The sequence below is a fragment of the Acanthopagrus latus genome, chromosome 9 (assembly GCF_904848185.1).
Source record: "Acanthopagrus latus isolate v.2019 chromosome 9, fAcaLat1.1, whole genome shotgun sequence".
Taxonomy (NCBI): Eukaryota; Metazoa; Chordata; class Actinopteri; order Spariformes; family Sparidae; genus Acanthopagrus; species Acanthopagrus latus.
Window position 1 is genome coordinate 18,706,821 of NC_051047.1, and position 19,168 is coordinate 18,725,988.

The window sequence follows — 19,168 nt, forward strand, 5'->3', positions numbered from 1 at the left end:
ACGTCTTTGGTACAACAGTTTTACTCTTATGTGGATTGGCAAATCTACCTTAACATGACGGTGTGCAGATGTTAAAGTGCCTTTTAACGTGCTCCTTGGACGGCACCATTTCCAGAGTTTGGGAAGCTCATGCCCTGATTCTGGTGTGTTTGTTAATTCGTAATGTGGGAACAACATGGATGGTACAAGAATGTACTGTTTGACAGCATTATTTTGACTATGTTTATAATATCAGCCAAGCATTTTCTCTCGTCTGCCATTTTCTATGTATTTGATGTCAAAATAGGCTGATATTGAATATTGCTATTGATAATGAATCAGCAATCAACACATTTTTTTCTCATCCGGAAACAAATTTTTCCAATAATTCTAATAACACACAAATGCACTGTTGCTTTGTATCAGCCGTGAAGGAGGGTTTGGAGGACAGACGTACTCGAACGACTGCTTCGAATGTGCACTCTTTTCTAAACCACAATCACTGAACCAGAAAAACTCAATTTAAACTGAAAAAGTGGTGAGTCTCAGTACTTCATGAAAACCATAGTGAAAATGTCTCCAACTGCAGCAAAGTGATGAGGAGCTTCGAGTGCCTGACATCGATAAATTTGTCAGCGGTTGTTTAAAAGTATGCATTCAAAATGATTTTGGACGTTGTTGTTCCACCTGCAGTACTTTTTTTGTTCGTGTGAGCGTGCTGGTTTGGCAGAACGGATTGTGTGTAAAAGCCGCTTGAATTGAATGTTCATTTTTTTCCCCTCAAATCCATAGAAAGGTTTATTATTCACTGCAAACGTATTTATGTATCCTGGTCCCATTGCAGACGTACCGAAACACAGAAAAAGCCGAACGCAGCAGAACATCATGTAATAGCCTATAAGTCTTAAGCGTCAGTGATATCTCCCAGCTACACTGCAGCCTTTATTATTTCAACCAGCACACACCCAGACAAAGCCTTACCTCCCCTGTCTCCTGGAAGGTTTTATGAAGGCCAGATGAAGCATAATTAATACTAATTTGATTCAGATCCCACTGGGCCAACGACAGTTTTTTTTTTTTCTTCTCTAGCGCTGAGATTGAACATTCTGTTTTCCCTCACTGACCAAAAGAGAAGTACCCAAAAGTCATTCTCCTTGTCCTGCAGTGACAAAGGCAAAGTGCCAGCTCAGCCGTGCTGTGGTCACATTTAATGACTTTTCGAGGCCACTCTGGTGTTCTGCTATTATAAGGGGATTGCAGAAATTGAATAACAAGGCACTTAATTTAATTGATTTTTGAAAACGTTGCAACCCTCGCAGGTACTCCACCTTTCAACTGCGTTGGCCTCCCGCATGATGGTATCAGTGTTATTATGCCTGTGGGTGTGACGGGAGTGTGTATGTCTGTGTGTGTGCGTGTGTTTCAGACTGCCAATTGATGCTACGACTACATCCTCTGAGCATTATTTCCAAATTCAGCACTATAAGAAACAATGCTCATACTGGCAGAATGAAACAGACAAACGTATCCATCCGTAATCCTTCTATCCGCCTCAATCCCTCTGACTGTGCTCTCCGCTCCGAAACGGCATCCTGAGCGCTGAATTGATTCAGATGTTATTGATTGGAAGGGATCATTTTCAAACTTGTGTTCAGCAATAAGAGGGCTCTGAAAGAGCGTTCAGGAAAACACAAATGTCATATCGACACTGAGATGAGTATTTTCCAGGGATTCAACAGATCGTTGCCAATTGAATTTTTTTTTCTTTGTTTTGCATAAGTTGTCAAGTGAATCCGCCTGCCCATGTTTGAGGAAAATGCACTTCGACTGATTTTGACATCCATAACAGAAAATATGAAGGGGGGGGGGAATGTTTTGTTATTTGTGAAAGTTTGAGCTTTTTCTATTTAGTATTTAGTATCTTACACAGTTTCTTTGGAGTTACCTGAAACATTACAAAGAACTGAAGGTTTTTAATGGAAATAATTCTTGTTCTTACCTTTTTTATTGGCACATATTTCCCAGGAACAGAAGTTTTTGACATCTGAATGTTTGTGTTTTGGAGAAACAGTGAAAAAAAGGGTAAAATTAGGCTAACAGATAATGAAGCCGGGATCAGACTCAATTATTCATGAGGGTCTTTTGAATGCAATTATTTCAAAAGTAGCCAAAAGGTATAAAAGTGAGTCAGCAGGGAGCCATTGTAGCTCACCTGGTTGAATGCATGTACTGAGGTGTACTGAAGTTGGGGACAGAGCTTTCGATTCGACCCTGAAGCTTTTGCTGGATGGATTAAAATTGGGTCATCATAATAACTTTGATTTTAGCCACAAGTGGTTCTTTAGACGTCTGTAATTGAGGTTGAAAAGATGTCTGAAGTTCTGTCCTAAAAACTTTCACTTTGAACCCTTTAAGAAGGTATTGATAAGAGTAGATTACACAAACAGCACAGGATCCACATCGACACAGCCAACTGCAGATGGAACAATCTGTACCTGTTAGTGCCCTCCTGTCAGATGGCCCTGATTTTTTTACCTTGATATTTTTAGGCTTAGACCAGACGAAAAGACGGCTCCTCAGTGTGTGCCTTTTTCAGCGTCTACAGAGACGTTAAAGTGACGCCTTTTGGATTTGTTTTGCTCAGTGGGTCAAATGGGTTTGATGTGATACTGAGGTGTTATTTATCATTTGTGATTTCCTGCCACTTAACAAGCCACATCACTGCAGTTAAGACATTTCTTACTTTATCTGATTAATGTGGTGAATTATTTGTTCAAGTGGTTTAGAGGTCCTTGTATGTGTGCAACCAAGGAGCCACATCTTCAAAGGTACAAAAGGTTCATTTAATAGTCATGTTAACAAAATGGGAGTTACAGCTATGTAAGGAAGCAAAAAAACATGTTTTTGTATTGGAGTGCAGAGGATGGATTGAGGTCTTGCAGCCTCAGAAAAGAAGCTGCACTGTAGATATGGCAGCGGATACTTCTGTATCTTTTGCCAGATGGCAGCAGGGTGAACAGAATAAGTATCCTTATTAACAGGGCTATTATAGGATGAATGTAGAGAACAGAGGCAGAGTGCTTGACATCCACAGTATCATTTTTGTTCTACTTCACAATTTAACATTTTGCTCCCTTTCCATCTCTCACCCCCTTGTATCACCCTCTCCTCCCCTCCCATCCTAATCCCTCCGGTCCATCTTCAGGGATATTCGAGAGTATGCCAACGGGTCGGTGTGTGTGGAGTGTGACGGCCAGTGCGAGCGAGCCGACGACGACTCTTTGACCTGCCACGGTCCGGTAAGCCTGCTGCCACCGACGACGACAGTGAGGAAGACTGAGGCGTTTATTTTGTGCTCACATGTCTCTGCTTCATAAAGACGGGAGTGGAAGGCTGTCATCTGAGCAGTTTGTTTATGTTTGCTTTTATGAAGTCGTTAAAGAGAGGAAAGACATTTAACAAACAGGAAAAAAAAGAAAAACACTGTGGCATTATTCCATCATTGAAATGTGATCGGCACTTAAATCTGTCATTATATGAGAGCCAAAAGCAATCTGCTAGTGAATACCAAGCCAATTAAGAAAAATGGTTGTGTAAATCAATACAGCGTTTAATATTAGTTTATGAAAACATGATCTTTTAAAGGATTTCTCAAACGTGTCTTAAGGCAAAAGTCAGGCTCCCATACGATCACTGAGTTGCTCTTCCTGTGATAATTCCTCTGGCTCGCACTGCCCATTACGAGATCCCTTCATGATGTGTACGTGACAGTGGGGACGGTCCTTATTCTGTACAGGAATGTTGCTAATTTGAAGCTGAGATCAAGGCTTCAGCCATCCACGTCCACAAATCAAGTTAATGTCTTCCAAAGTCACAGCCTTTCAAGTACAACATTCCCTCTTTTTGTGCCTCCACTGTAACTCGGGGGAAACACTGTACAGGGAAACACGAAGAGAGAATATTCTGCTAAAAAGACTTACAGCATGTTCTCTCTGTGCCTCATGTTAACTTCAGATAAACCTCTGAACAGTTTTTTTTTTTTTTTTTTGCACAGTTCAGTTGTCCCTTTACACTTACATCTGATTCCCGGCTGTAACTTTGGAAGATATTCACTCGGGTTACCGACTTAGATAGTTAAAACCTGCTATCAGTTTCACAAAATGCATGAAAGGAGGACTGCATACTCTGTCCTTGTATCTTTTATGCATTAGGAAGGAATCTTTCAATGGCAGGTATAGGACCAGCAAGCAAAGCCCTATTTCAACGCTCATGTCGGGGTTTGAAGCTCAATGATTGGCTTGGCTTAACACACATTCATTCACTTGAGGAAAACTTCCACAGGACTCCAATACTACAAAGACATTTTTGTAGTATCTTCTTACTGGGCTATTCAAAGTTGAGTTCCCCTATTCAGCAAACCCTTCCATGATAAGAAAACCGTGTTACTTGCTAGTTATTTAAACCTCAAATGTCAGACAATCACCATCAGTCAGTGTCCCACACAAATGGCACTAGTCAGACCTGGTCGATGACTTTTTTTGGCCACAGAGTGAGAGAAATGACTCTGATTGGCTGTTAAGCTGAGCAAATAAGTGCATGAGAAGAGAAGCGGAACATTTTTTATGATTTTACCTTTTTATGATTTACCTTTTCGAGGAGGAATACGGATCACCCATACCTGGTGGGATGGAGGAGGTATTTCTTCTCAGGCAAGGCACACAACGTACAAGCTAGTCGGCCACCAGCTGCAGCCTCTGCAGTGTGTCAAGTGCAGGTTTTTTGGTTGGGATACAGGCAATGCGACAGTCAGCCTTCATTCTTTAAAGACTGTCTGGTGCTTCTGTGCCATAAAGCAGGCAGTAACCCACATCACTGTTCAGACAGCTTACACAGAGTTGCCGTTTACGTAATATCATGCTTACATCGACATGAATTTAAAAAAATAAAATTATCAGCTGGCTTTTTAACAAATTACCATGACTTGACTTGCTAAATTGAAATAATTATCTCAATAGCTATGAACTATTAAACAAAGCAGGCTCATTTTTATTAAATGAACTATTAATAATTAACAGCAACACTGATTAATTGTGAACTTCCAATAAATTGGAAGTGCGCACAAAGGTTGAGGCCATTCGTATCCTGTATTTATCTCATCAAATGAAGGGACCGAAACCACCCGTAAATTCGACCGACTTGCAGCAGAATCTTTTGAAAGGACTAAATTGATGTTTTCTGTGCAAAGAAAAAGTATTCAAGGCCAGAGCACCGCTTCACTCACCACAGACCGAACGACGGAGCTGCCGACGTTCCCTGTGGTCATCCTCAGACTATGATTAATTATTGCATTAGCAGTCAAAGTTTGCCTCTTAGCTGTTCTATCGATTATGACTCATGTTCCGACTCAAAGGTAAAACTGATCGTCTGAGCTGCGATCAGCATTATTTGGCGTGCACTTGTATTCAGTGCACATAAGTGTGTGTGCATGTGTGTGTGTGTGTGATTCTGTTTTTACTTTACGAACCATCAGAAGTGTACTTTTTTTTTTTTACAGAGTAATTCTTTTATTTTCTAGTAAACTGACATGCTTGTAATCATTTTTCCAAAAGGCATTTGCACTCCTAACTTACTTTTCTTTCCGCACAAGGTCTTAGAGAAGCACGGAAGCTTTGGGGAAAAAAAAAAAAAAGTTTGTTTGGTAGCAGCTGTACATTAGAAAAATGCCAGCGTGAAAAAGGAGAATCCCTGACCTTCATTTCCGCCCGTATCTCCTGCGCTCTACACCCACAGCCACATGAGGCCCCTGACCCTGCGCTTTCTCTTAAAATCTTATCTTGCTGTTTGATAGAGGAGGATGATTTGAGACAGATGCAAGCCAGAGGGGCCATGTGCTGTCTTTTGTGTCCTATCACACCCTGTCAGACAGTTTGCCCAATATAGTTTAGAAGGGAACTTGTGGGTCCACTGGAGTGTTTGTGTGCGACTGTGCGAGCACGGGAAAGCAGAGGGCAGAGTGAGCACGTCTGCCGTTGTTGACTTGAGCGTGTTTGTTGTTGTTGGAAGAGATTCATCGGTTTGATTATCTTGGCAGTCCACTTGATACCTCACAGCTCTGCACTTGGCTTTGGTAGACAAGTGATGGGAAGATGGCGAGCAGCAGAGAGAGTAATAAAACACAGATACCTGTGGCCGTCTTCTCAGGAGTTTGAGAAAAAAAAGGGGGATTAAAAAACTTAAAGCAAGCATTTGCCCACATGAGAGACTTTGTAATGATTTTGATTGTGTTTTTATGTCTTGACTGGGTCATTAAAAAACCCAATCAGCAGAATAAATGTGAGCCAAGTACTTTCTTGCAAAACCACAAATCAGTTCAAACTGGACGTTTCTTTATGATGCAGCTTTCTTTTTTGTCACAACAAGAACAACTGTGCTTATGCTCTAGTTAGGGTTTAGCAACAAAAAACACTTGGCCGGGGTTCAGCTTTTCCATTCGGCACACAGAGGATATGCTGGAAACGACCGCAGGTCTCTTTAAAAAAAAACACCTGTTCTTGTTTTGTCTTATGCAACAAAAAATGTCAGTAGGTCATTTATCACAGGACCTTTGACACAGGTGTGGTTCGCAGAAACTGCCGGCAAAATAATCCGGTCGACTGGGCAGCATCAAAACAGATGCAAAATCAAAAGAGGCTTTATGCACTGTTCTGCTGTCTGTTTTTCAGCCATGTGGAGGATTCTTCATCGTCTCAAGACTTCTGTACAAGGATTTCAGACGTGAATATATCCCTATTTTGGCATCCTGTTATTTCAGTATGCGAGCGCAGTGCATTATGCAGGATTTAAGCGTGTTAGCGTCTGTGCACATGTTTGTGTGACTCGCCAGGCTGTGTGTAATGGAAGTGTTCCATTATAACCTGTTGGACCTCATGTAGATGTCACATATGCACCATAGACGCACAAATGGATTATAGCAATCATGTTATGGCCACAGAGACCATAGCAATTACATTATAGCTCACACACAGTGATTTAATTGGCATAATGCCCTCTGTGGAGAGATACCCGGGATACAACTGTAGCCATGAATACAAGGCTGTGTATCAAGGACAGAATGGATGATAATCATATTGTAGATTTAGACTAGTTGCTGTTGTTGTCTTGAGCGGCTCATTTTTACCTCTAACAAGCCCATCTGTTAATGTGTCTTACTGAATGATAGGAGGAGCATTTCACAACAGGCACTGCAGGCTTCAGTTCAGCTCCCGTATCACACTGACTAGCTCACGTTTCCGCAAAAGACACAATTTGCATGATATGTAATGCTCACTGCCAAGTGTTATTTAAGAGTGTGACAGACTGCCTGTTCTCAGGAGCTGTGATTCTGTTCTGTTTAATCTTTGATTAAATGGCTTCCAAAATAGCAACCATACTTACGCTACGGAAGAGGATTAGGGCCACTGTGATATGTTTTTTTTTTTTTTAGATTGGGTTAGGGTCATGGTTAAAAAGGGATTCAGATTTTATTTCTCAGAATTTAGACTTTTTTTTTTTCAAACTGATGACTTTTCTCTCAATTTTTTTCCCCTCATAATTCAAAATTTTCTAATTTTGCCCCCAAGATTCAGATTTTTTTTCTCAGAATTCAGACTTTTTCCATCAGAATTTAAAATGTAGACTTTTGTTCTCATGATTCAGATTCCTTTTCTCAGAACTAGGACACTTCATCTCAGAATTTGGATTTTAAACTCTTTTTTTCTCTGACATTAAAGTCAGGATTATGGAAAAAAAAGGTCTGAATTTACTTATTTTTTTTACAGTGGCCCTAATCCTCTACTGGCTTTACAGTACATATTTGTCAAATTACATTATATTTGCCTCGAATTGATTAGAAAATTTCTCAAATTTTGGTGACAGAATGCAAATGTCTCCATGCTTTTTGCCTCTCAACCTCACCATTAATACTTAAGATTATTCTGGGGTGTGAAATGTTTTTAAGACTTCTCTTGTGGGAGTATAGTTAATATAGGGAGCACATAAATAGGGAGCACGGTGACCCTGTCTGTGCATTATAACACAGTAAAATAAGTTGTAAATCCTTCCTGATGTACCTGATCATGGCTTGAGAAGCTTTTTATGTGACTGCCTTACTAAAGTCTTGACTATAAGACCCAACACTGTAAAAGATTAATCACCAATCCCACTGAGATACTAGTGTTTGCATAAGAAAGAAGGAACAGAAATATTCATTTGCACACACATCCAACAGCGTCACACACAAACTCCAGCTTTAAGCACACGAGCAGACCAATTTGAATTTACAGCAGGGTACTTTGGTCACAACACTGTGTGCTCCTGTCACTTTCCTACCCCTGGTGGACCAAACACTGTTTGTTTTGCTCTGTCACATAATTTAGCTCGCTGATGGGACGGGATTATTGGGTGCATGCATATAGACGCACACACCAATACCCACGGGTGGTGAGACGCTCCAAGTGCCAGGCTCGACGCCGAAGCCAGGGAGAGCAGGGAGACTTTGAGTTTGCATAATTATACTGGAGTGAATGTATGTTCACACACAAAGCTACAAAGAACACACGCAGAGGCATTAGCGTATGCATGATCACACACACACACAGACATGCGTGCATGCAAGGCCACGCACAGAGAACTACTTCAGGGTTATGCATGGACAAGCACTCACACACATTCTTCCACTTGCCAGAGGATAGTTATCTGCCTTCGCTATCATCTTTTCTACCTTGATGGCCTTTTGTTTACCGAGAACATTATGTGCTTGTGTGTGCGTGCATGCGTGTCTGTGTGTGTGTTAATGCTTTAATAATTGTTTGTGTGCAATTTGGACATCCATGCAAGTGTGTATGTGATTCAAAAGGATGCTTGTTGATTTCATTTCCACTCGCGGTTTAAGGCGTGTGTGTTTGTGTGTGTGTGTGCGTGTGTGTTGTTTGTCAATGAGATGTTCTTTAGGCCTGCTGATGATACGAGGCCTGTCTGGGAGAGCTCTTCGCCTCTCTCCCTCTCCTCCCCTACCTCCTCCCTCGCCTATATTAGCTCCATAAATCCTGTTCTAGGCGGATTGTTATGGTCATTGTGTGTGCTGTGAGCGATGGTTATTATCTGCCTGCTCCGCTCACACTGCTTTATGCGTCTCGTCTGCTCTCTCTCTCTCTCTCTCTCTCTCTCTCTCTCTCTCTCTCTCTCTCTCTCTCTCTCTCTCTCGTCCCTCTGCCTTTTCTCTTACTCACACTGTATCTGGCTCACTCTCTCGCTGCCACTGTCCTTTGCTTTTATTCTGCATCCATGTCCATCCTCTCTCCCTCTCTCTCTCTCTCTGTCCCTTATTACTCTACAATACTTCTTTTTCTCCCCCCTCGCTCTGTTATCTCTGCTTTCGCACTCCGGCTCTTACCGTTACAGCGATGCAAGCGCAACAATTCAATCTATAAAGCTGCTTGGAAACCTGCACTTGGCAGGTTATTGATGAAATATACTCATCAATCAGTCGGCATTACAAACTGCGGCTACAGCAGATATCTCATCCCCCTGTATTTCTGACACCAAAGTTTTGTCCTGTATGCCCGACTATATGATGTCAGGTATATGCTCTCCGTGCACAGGAAATTTGGGATCAGCTGGAGCGAATACTGTCCCCTAAACATTTGTGAGGGAAAGCTGCAAAAAGACACGTTTTCGTTCTCACAGTTCACCTGTCATGAGAACGTTTTAGGAAGTGAAATCACAAATTACACTAACTACAAAGCTGCCCAGAAGGAAACAAAAAGAAGCATGACAAACAAGCCTTGACATATGGCAAACTTGCTAATGATTATATATATCAGCCTATTATATACAATGTCTTCCTAATTACTCAATTTCAAATTTCAAATTGAAAATTTGCATCTGAGGACACAGCGCTTGTTTTGTTTCTTGCTATCCGTAGGGCCCGGAGCATTGCGTGAAATGCCTCCACTTCAAGGACGGGCCTAACTGTGTGGAAAAGTGTCCCGATGGCCTGCAAGGCGCCAACAGCTTCATCTTCAAGTACGCAGAGGCCAACAACGAGTGCCATCCCTGCCATTCCAACTGCACCCAGGGGTGAGTAGAATCAGGAAAAAGGACTGGTCAGATGTCTCGAGTAGGACAAAGAAAGACATACACTGTCTTTCTACCAAGCGCCAAGCCATCACGTCACAGTATTGGTGCAGCAATCCACATTTTGCTGAGGAAGTGTTAGTGAACTCAGTAGAGACAAAAAAAAACTCTATAGCCAGCCATTTGTATTGTTGTCCTCCTATGGGCACATGGCCATAAAGGTTTAAAATGTAACACACATGCACAAAGTGGGGCCATGTCGTCAAAGTTTTCACAGGAACTGCGTCTTGCCGCCAGTTTGCAAGCCAACGGTAAGGCTGGCATTTTCAAAAGTTTACACTATGGAACCCAGATTCAAAAGTTTCCTTTGTCAGGCCCCAAAAAATGTTGTAATCATGTGAACGTACAATAGGTTACCGTTATATTGCAAAAATGATTGTCCTGTTGACGGTTGTATTGCGTGACGGACTGAACTTTGTCTAACTTTGACATGCTTTGGCTTCCATGTGAAACGAGAAGCCATAGAGTTCAAAATGCGCAAAGCACGATATTCGCAGTGTTGCGGCATTCATTGAAAAAAATAAACCCCTGCTCCAGAGCCCAAGCTGCAACCTTAAAGAGGTAAAGGTCTGCAGACCGTCAACTACACTGAGTTCACCTGACGTGTTTACTTGCTAGCTAGCTATTGAGAGCAACTAGCATTAATGTGTTATTGGTGAGCTTGTCAGCCACTGTAGCTCACTGACGCCACCGACGATGAAGTCAATTAATTTGCAAGCTCTGCCATTTTCTGGGTCCAAACAGAACATTTCTCCTAAATATCCTCATTTTGCTGTCCTATGTTTAGTGGCTGAAAAGCTTATTCACAAACACTCCACTGCACTATCCGCATCCCGCAAACATAGCATTATAACCCAACATCTCGCTAGTAAGGAGGGATGAATACAGAGGCGAAGCTGAAAAGAGAGAGAAAGGAGGGAGGTAAAAAGGAAATGAAAGGAGTCCTTACCACTCTCCATCGCTCACTAGCCACCGATCGCTCAATGTAATATTCAACAAGGGTTGGAAAGACATCATTTTGTATTTAACTCCACAGGGAGTTTGTGTCACTTCCTCATGTGTTATTTCTCCTCTCCTGAGTGACAGCCTCTAGCTCGCTTGAGCATAACAACATTGTCATAAATGGAAAACACCAGGCTGACACTTTGTCACAGGTATAGCTTCATAAGCAGAGCCGCCTCTCAAAAAAGAAAAACAAGTTGTGGGATAGAGAGAGCGAGGCAGAGAGGGACAGAGACAGGGCGGAAACTACTCTCCTTTACTACTAAATATTCAGAAAGAGCCACCAAATTTTCTGAAACTGGTATTAAGTCTTTCAAACACACACACACACAGGAGATTTGAAACATCAACACGGGAGGACATGGTGAAATCTCAAGCAGAGATATTTGCTTTTTCTTCACAAGACAACGGAGTTTTGTGATCTGACTCCCATGTGGACATGGTGGGACTGAAGAAGAGTCAGAACTCGCTTTACATCTCAGATTTGCCCACAGGAATCAAGGAAGTACATGGGTCTGATTATGCTTTTGTCTAGTGTTTCACCAGCCTGTGGCTTTAAAACAGCAACCTTTGATTTTACTGTAAAGCTTATAGTTGAACAGAGAAAGTAAACTTGGCTCTTGCTGTCTTTATGAAATGAACTGAAAATAAAGCTATAGACAGAGATGGAGGTATAGGGAGAGACATAAAGAAAGGCTAAAGTGAAATCTCAGTTGTTTGCACTGCTGTACTTTGTCAGGGAGGTATGAAAAAGATGAGGAGATACTGTGCCATCGCCTCTCACGCTAACACCTACACATGGACATGATGTGTTTTTGACAGCCAGCAGTGCAGGGAGTAATGGAAGGATAAGAGAAATCAATAGAGTCTGTTACATTATGTTAGCTTGTAGAGTAAGAAGTATGACCAGCAGCACACCGAATTCCATGCAGTACAATGTACAATGTACCCTTGATTCAAGGAAAGAACATCAACATGGATGCATATGCTTTTCGGGACTGACTGACTACAGTATTTCTCTCAGTGTAGTTGCCGTACATTCTGCTATTGAACTTTTACCACAGAAAGAACATCTAGCCAACAGCAAATCAAGACATATGTGCATCACTACTGCAAAAGAAAATATTCAACTTTAAATCGAACTCCATTTATCTGTTGAAATGTATTATTTTTTCTCAGATTTTAACTTGAAAATGGCTCATCCAGTATTTCATATTCCCTAGCGTGTAGTAAATGGTAATAAAATGTGAGTTGTTGTTGTTTTTTTTATGTTTTTTTTTTGTTTGTTTTCCATTACTAATGTGTGAAGGCTGCATAAAAAATGTGTGTTGTCAGTATTCCTGCACTAAAAACTGTTATTTTACTCAGCATCAGTGACCTCCAGGGTCCTGCATCACATGGGTTGCATAATCACACTAGCAAAGTCTAAAAAGGCTACTCAGGGCAAATATTCTTTGCAAAAATGTAACAACAGCATAGAGTTCTGTTTTAGTCTTCCTCAGTCAGTATGACAGGCCAGGACGTGTGGACTGTAGTATATGTGGGTGTAGTGTGGAGAAAGAACCACCCATATCATAGACTGTATAATTAGTGGGCGGAGCTTTAGGGTTGGAAAAGCAACATTTCAAATGGCCAGCAGGGACTGAATCCACTGGTTGCATAAAGAAACTTGAGTGTATGTAAGCTTATGAGAAAATAACCCAAGTTCTTACTGGATGTATTACCTCAGTAAAGTCTCTATGTGAATGTGTAGTGTAAATCACCAGTTCAAGTCTTCTTCAATCCAACAAGATGTAAATTTTTTTTAAACTATGGTCCCATTTAGAGTGAAATTGACAATATTTCTTCATTTCTGGCTCTAAAAAAAACAAAATAGTGTCTACCATTATACAAAAGTCCAAGCTTCAAAACTATATGTGACCAACCACTGTGTGGTTTGTTTTAAATTTTACTTGCTATAATTACCCTTCTTCTCACTGGATTGATTATCGCACTGAGCAGTTTCCTCATGAGTTTACAGTCTCAATTGCTAGTTCGAGTCTTCTTTAATACAGCACAACACTCATTTTGTAAATTGTGGTCCCAATTAGATGTCAAAGCAGGGTGCGTTTTTATGCGGCGATTGGGTTCTCGGTCAATTCAGATTAGGATGTCAATCCCAGCTCAACCTGCTCATCCAAGTTTGGTCAGTTCCTGCCCCCAGAAAACAAGATGGTGGCAGCCATAATACAAAACTCAAGGCTTCAAAACAGTAGTCCACAAACCAGTGGCTGTCCTTAAAATGGGTTTATGCTTGGTCCTTAGCCAAATCTTAAACTGCTTCACAAAGGCATGATTTGTTTAATAATGTCCAATAAGGGTTCTTTCAAGCCAATAGTTTCTGCGTTGCTTTGAATTTGCAAACTGTGAATGTGGTTTGTTTAACTTATTTGCTCATTTTGTATTTGTTTACTTAGGTGCATTGGACCAAGACTGCAGGACTGCATTGGCTGGATGGACAGGTACAAAGTTATTCTCTACGAATTGCCTCGTTTCTCCAGCTTACAAACACAACACAATAGCACACAGGATGTACACACATACACTCACAGTAAGCAAACTCTCTGATTAATGGCTAGCTCCAAGGCCCAAAATCCCTGTGAGTGTCCTTAATGCCTCTCTGTGCATGCTTGCTTGTGTGTGTGTGTGTGCACAAGCAATTTGCCTGGTTCTTGATAAATTGATAGCGCTTTAGCTTTCACTCTGAGCCTGGGGGCAGTGGTGAGGCAAAACGCCGCTAACAGTTTACAGCGAATCGTTGTAATACAAGAAACAGTTTGGCATTAAGTGGAGAGTTTTGGGTTGCGTTTTGGGGATGATCTAAAAATGGGAAACAAAGCAGGCTGAGCAGCCAACACAGCAGAACTAACCAGTGGATTTTGGACAAGAGTGCGCTCAAAAAAGATAGGGCCATGCAGGTCAGGACAGGAAGCCTGCTAAACGTGTCATATCGCGTAGACATTACATGGTGTTGACCTGACCTTCATTTGCAGAGGTGGGGCAGATGGTAGTGGAGTTTCAACATCAACCACTGTAGATTTTTAGGAGACCCCGGGACAGTTTACAGCTGTGTTGGTAGCATCATAACTGCGTGTATTTAACAAGACCTCGGGACACCTCCAACCATGTTTTTAGCGATGAAAACTGTTTTTTTTTTAAAAGCCAAATGCGAAGTTTTTCTAACCCTAACTAAGTGGTTTTAGTGCTTAAACCCTAACCAGAGCAAAACATGAGCATTACAAGAAAGAACTGAGCCTGAACAAACACGCAGTTTCAACCCAGCTGTGGGTTTGCAGGTATGTATTTCACCATCATCTAATCGAGTGACTCGGTTGTGATAGAACATTAAACTAGAAAAAAAAATGTTTAGACTATCTGGCAGCATTTCAGGAGGCTACCATGGCATCAAACGAGGGTCAAACAAACTGATCAACATTTATTTAGTACTTACTGATCAATATTCAGTTACCTAAGGCCCTTTCCGAAGATCAATGGATGTTGAAGAAAGATACCTAAAATTCCCACCCTTTGGAGAGCTGCTCAAAATCTAAACCATCCCTCCTGAAACAGTCCTTGGGACTCTGCCAACAGAGTGAAGGGTAACCACCGCCGATGGCAGAATGGAGCTATCAGCTGACCCGGTGCACAGATCAGCCCTTATCAGATCTCCGATACAGTAGCTGTGGAATAGGATACAGCAGTAGATGCTCGGCTAACCGCAGGCTTAGCTGCCTGCTCTAAAGTGTCACACATCTTGTAAATCTGTAACCTGTTGGAGGTATTGGCTTTTGAGCACGGCTGAAAGTGGCTTATCAGAAAGACATGATTACTCTAAGCCTTCAAAGGCCATCGCTCCACCTGGCATTAACATACAGCTTGTGGAGGGATTGTGTGCGTATCTGATTAAGCTGGATTAATCACTTCCTGTCAGTTACGTAGTATTTAGTCTGATGAAACTGTAATACCTCATCTAGCATGTTTCCTTTTGGCAGTATCTTCCCCAATTGATTCAAAAGTATCAGAGCTGCCTGCTACCTTCAGTTTCTCTCTTCTGTTCCCTGATTGGCTCCTTACACATGCGTTCCTAGATTCTTAGCTAATGGTGAGGAATCATTCAATTAAATTTGGTCAAATGCATCACTGACCATGTACAAAGGTGGCGTGTTGGCTGACCTTTAGAACTGTATGTCTTGAGTGCCTTTATAGTATGGCTAGGTTTTATCTGATCACTCAGATCAGACCATTAATGTCAGTTGGAAAAAGCATGTACGTGAAGCGTGGAGATTGAATTAGCCATCTACAGTGGGTCTTAATGCTCCAAGAACATTTGGTGATTCATGAAATAATTGGTATGCCTTTCTTATGGCCATTTGTTGTGTTTTCTTCCAAAAGTGGCAATTAATGGTCCTTTTGCCTGAGTTATTATTGAAGAGTGCAAACAAAGGAACTTTATGTGACGTATGTGATCTCAAAAGTATACTAAAGTACAATATATAATATGCTTGGATTGTCACTGCCACAGTTCAAAATAGGACCCAAATGCAGACATGGAGGCAGGCAGGTTAAAAAATGAAATATTGAACCAGAAAACCATGAGAATTAAAATCAGGATCACAAGGAACACACAAGGACCGGGGGAACATGCACAGGAGCACAGGAGATGCGTGCATGGATACAGACGTGATGGAACAACTCAGGCTAAAACAGGAACACAGGAGGGAAACAGAACACCGGGAACACAAGTGACAAGAAAACACAAGAGGATATAGCTACAAAATAAAAATGGCTTTTCAATCAAAAGACAGTTAGCTTAGCTTAGCTTAGCTTAAAGACTAGAAAGAGGGAAACAGCTGGCTTGGCTTTGACTAAAATTAAAAGAAATTCCCTCACAGCACCTCTAAGCATTAATCTGTTTAATCATACAAAAAAGGAAATTGTAAAAAACATGTACTTGATTTCAGAAAAAGATTAAGCTTGTTAATTTGTCAGCTTCAGAGGGGCTTGTAGACTGCTGAGCTAACCTCCACCTGGCCCTAGCTTCATATTTTATAGACAGATATAAGAGTGGTACTGATGTTCTCATCTAACTCACCGCATGGCATCCCAAAAGCATATTTTCCCACAAAGAGTTGTGACCATGATATTTATTCAGCAGGACATTTCACAGCTGACACACTACCACAAACAAATCTGACACTTTTATTCACCACCTTGTCTTATTTAGTTATCGGCACTGACATATCTGCACTAGGAATATATTGGGCAATACGTCCACTTGGCAGATTTGTAGCTCAGATACTAGTTCTCGCCAGAACTTTGCCATCACACATTATATGTCCCCAAAATGATCCCCCCCCCTCCTCCTGCAATCAAAGAGAGAGATGTGGTGGAGTTCTTCACTTCCCATGAAACTGGCTGAGTGTGATAACATTTATGGGGTGTAACCTTGCAGACTGTGATATACAGTCCTGAATAAAATACTTTTTTTTTTTTTTTTTTTACTGAGTTTGGACAGAGTCTCAGTACGCCTTGACCAAATTAAGTTCCTTCAATTACAGCAACGGGAGGTCATCCGGCACCCTGGATGGCCACCTCTCCTTACTTATTTCTGCAGCCGCTCTGAGGAGAGTTCGGGGAAGCACGTCGGGAGAAACGTATTGAGAGGCTTGATTTTAAATGACAGTGGCGGAGTAGTGCTGAGAATTCACTTTGATGGTTATTTCCATGTTTTTGATCTCAACTCACGATTTTAATGAGACTGATATTTGTTACCAGATGAAGCTTGGGCAGAACATTTTTTTTTACAAAACACTGAAGGTAAAGGAGGTTTTTTTAAGGATCACCCACATAAGCCTGCACTTTAGAGACATATTTTTTGTGTCTGTTTATTTTCTTGCCTGTTTTTTTTTTTTTTTTTTGATGTGCCCACACAGGGGGTATAATCATGATGCCGACTTTCTTTTTTTTTTTCTTTTTCCATCCTCATCGTCTCCACTTCTACTCGACTCAACCCTCAGTCACCACCTCTGTCCGACCAGAGATTACACGATGCCTCTTTCTCAAAGCCTGCGTCTTCTGTCTTAATCAGCTGCTTATTTTTATTCATCTCTCTCTCCAGGACCCCTTTGATCGCAGCAGGGGTGATCGGCGGCCTCTTCATGGTGGTGATCTTGGTGCTGAGCGTGGCGGTGTCTGTGCGGCGAAAGAACATTAAGAAGAAGAGAGCCCTCCGTCGCTTCCTGGAGACAGAGGTGAGTGAGGCAGTAGATGAAAAACATATTATGAGGAGGGAGGAGCTGCTGCCCGTGGCATGGGCAGATAAAGAGTGAGGAAACTGTAGATGACTGAGAATCAGTGGACACTAGTGACATTTGCATGGTACTTTAGCCCAAGTAAGTCCAGTTTTGACCTCAGAAACAAGAAAAAAGCAATAAAAGCAGGGAACTGTTGCTTGAAATGAGAAACATTTCTGCCGACAGAACAGCAAACTCTTGCAAGTCAAAGTATCTGGTCTCAAAGAACAACAACTGGCAGGCAGGTTCACACCCACAACCTTCTCGCTTTGAGGCAATAACCAAATCCTATTGCAGTCTTCATGAAATGAGACTATATACAGAGATGTTACTTATTTTAAGCTTAATGTATTATGTCGAGCTTGAGATAATAATCCTGACTAAAATAAATGTACTGGCAGGACTTAAAGAAATAATTTAATCACAGGAAAATACACTTTATTTCACTTTATTACACCGTCAGATAATAACATTTATGTCAGGGCAGTACCCTCTAAGGTACAGATGTGACTTTAATATCGGGTATTTTCTGCACCCGGTCGTACCTCCGGTGGGAACTTCATTTAAGGGGGACACAAATATACTTTTTAAAAATAGAACATTGGGGGGAAAAAAAGTACCTTTTACTGTTTCAGAACTTTATGTGCCCTTAAACATAATTACCTTGAGTTTGATTATGAAGTCCTAGGGGCTACACTAGTGTAATATTGTACCTTGGGAGACAAAAATGGACTCCTACTGTACCCCCATTTCTGACAGTGCATTGAGGACTCAAATCCAGAGGCTGCATATCGGCACTGAACAATAGAGGCATAAACAACATAAAGGCCATTGGTGGGTGTTCAAGTGAACCTTTAATCCTGTATCATTAGAGAAATCATTTTGCCATAGCTTGGACTAAAAAGCATGGTGGAATTTGTTGAAATTGGGTGGTGAAATGTCAAGTAGGAAGATGGGCGGAACTATCCAGGAAAGATTCGACACGTGACCATCAGGACAAATATTTCATCAATTTTAAGAGGACAAAATCTAGACATACTCCAAAAATGAAAACTAATGTAAAATGTGCATGTAATAAGTAAAATATAATAACAGTCTGCCAAAAGAACAGGTGAATGTTGTCCCTCTATCTTACTTTCTAGACAATTGTGTCTGACATTTAGTGTAATGAAATATTTTGACTGGAATTAGACAAATGTACTTAGCAGGAGTTTGTTGCTCCAAAATGTCTGTGCTGTCACATACTTTCTGCACAACACAAGAGAAAGAGGGACAGGAAGAAGAGAGTGGGACTTTGTGTCTCCATATGGGGACTGCGGAGGAGGAGGAGAGCGTCTGAAACTCAGAGGCTCAGGTGTTGATGACCGGCATAGCATAGTGGAGAGGACACTCGTGTTCGATATAGGTAAGGGACCGTACCATTAAAAAAGGAGGAAAGCACTCTTCCTTTGTGTTAAAATAAGAAGAGTACATCATCTAATGCACTCGTGTTGCTGTGGTGACAATCCGGTCTTGTTTCGCTGCTCTCTCTCTCTTCAGAGCACACAAGTGTCAGTGAAGTGTCTATGCTGATAGCTTCCATAATGACCAAATAGCACCAATGTGGCTTATTATTACACTCATATGTATCTATATGGCTGACACTTCTACCGTCTACAGAGTCTTGAAAACTCACATGAAGT

At 41.4% G+C, this 19,168-nt stretch overlaps 1 protein-coding gene across 1 annotated transcript in view; it reads left to right on the forward strand.

Moving 5' to 3' along the window:
- LOC119025841 (receptor tyrosine-protein kinase erbB-4-like) overlaps nt 1-19,168 on the forward strand; it is a 338,953-nt gene that overhangs the window by 255,067 nt on the left and 64,718 nt on the right. Inside the window, exons 17-20 of the mRNA XM_037109810.1 lie at nt 3,185-3,278; nt 9,941-10,095; nt 13,611-13,655; nt 17,312-17,444. Coding sequence (XP_036965705.1) covers nt 3,185-3,278; nt 9,941-10,095; nt 13,611-13,655; nt 17,312-17,444 — 427 coding nt within the window. The remainder of the gene's footprint in view (nt 1-3,184; nt 3,279-9,940; nt 10,096-13,610; nt 13,656-17,311; nt 17,445-19,168) is intronic.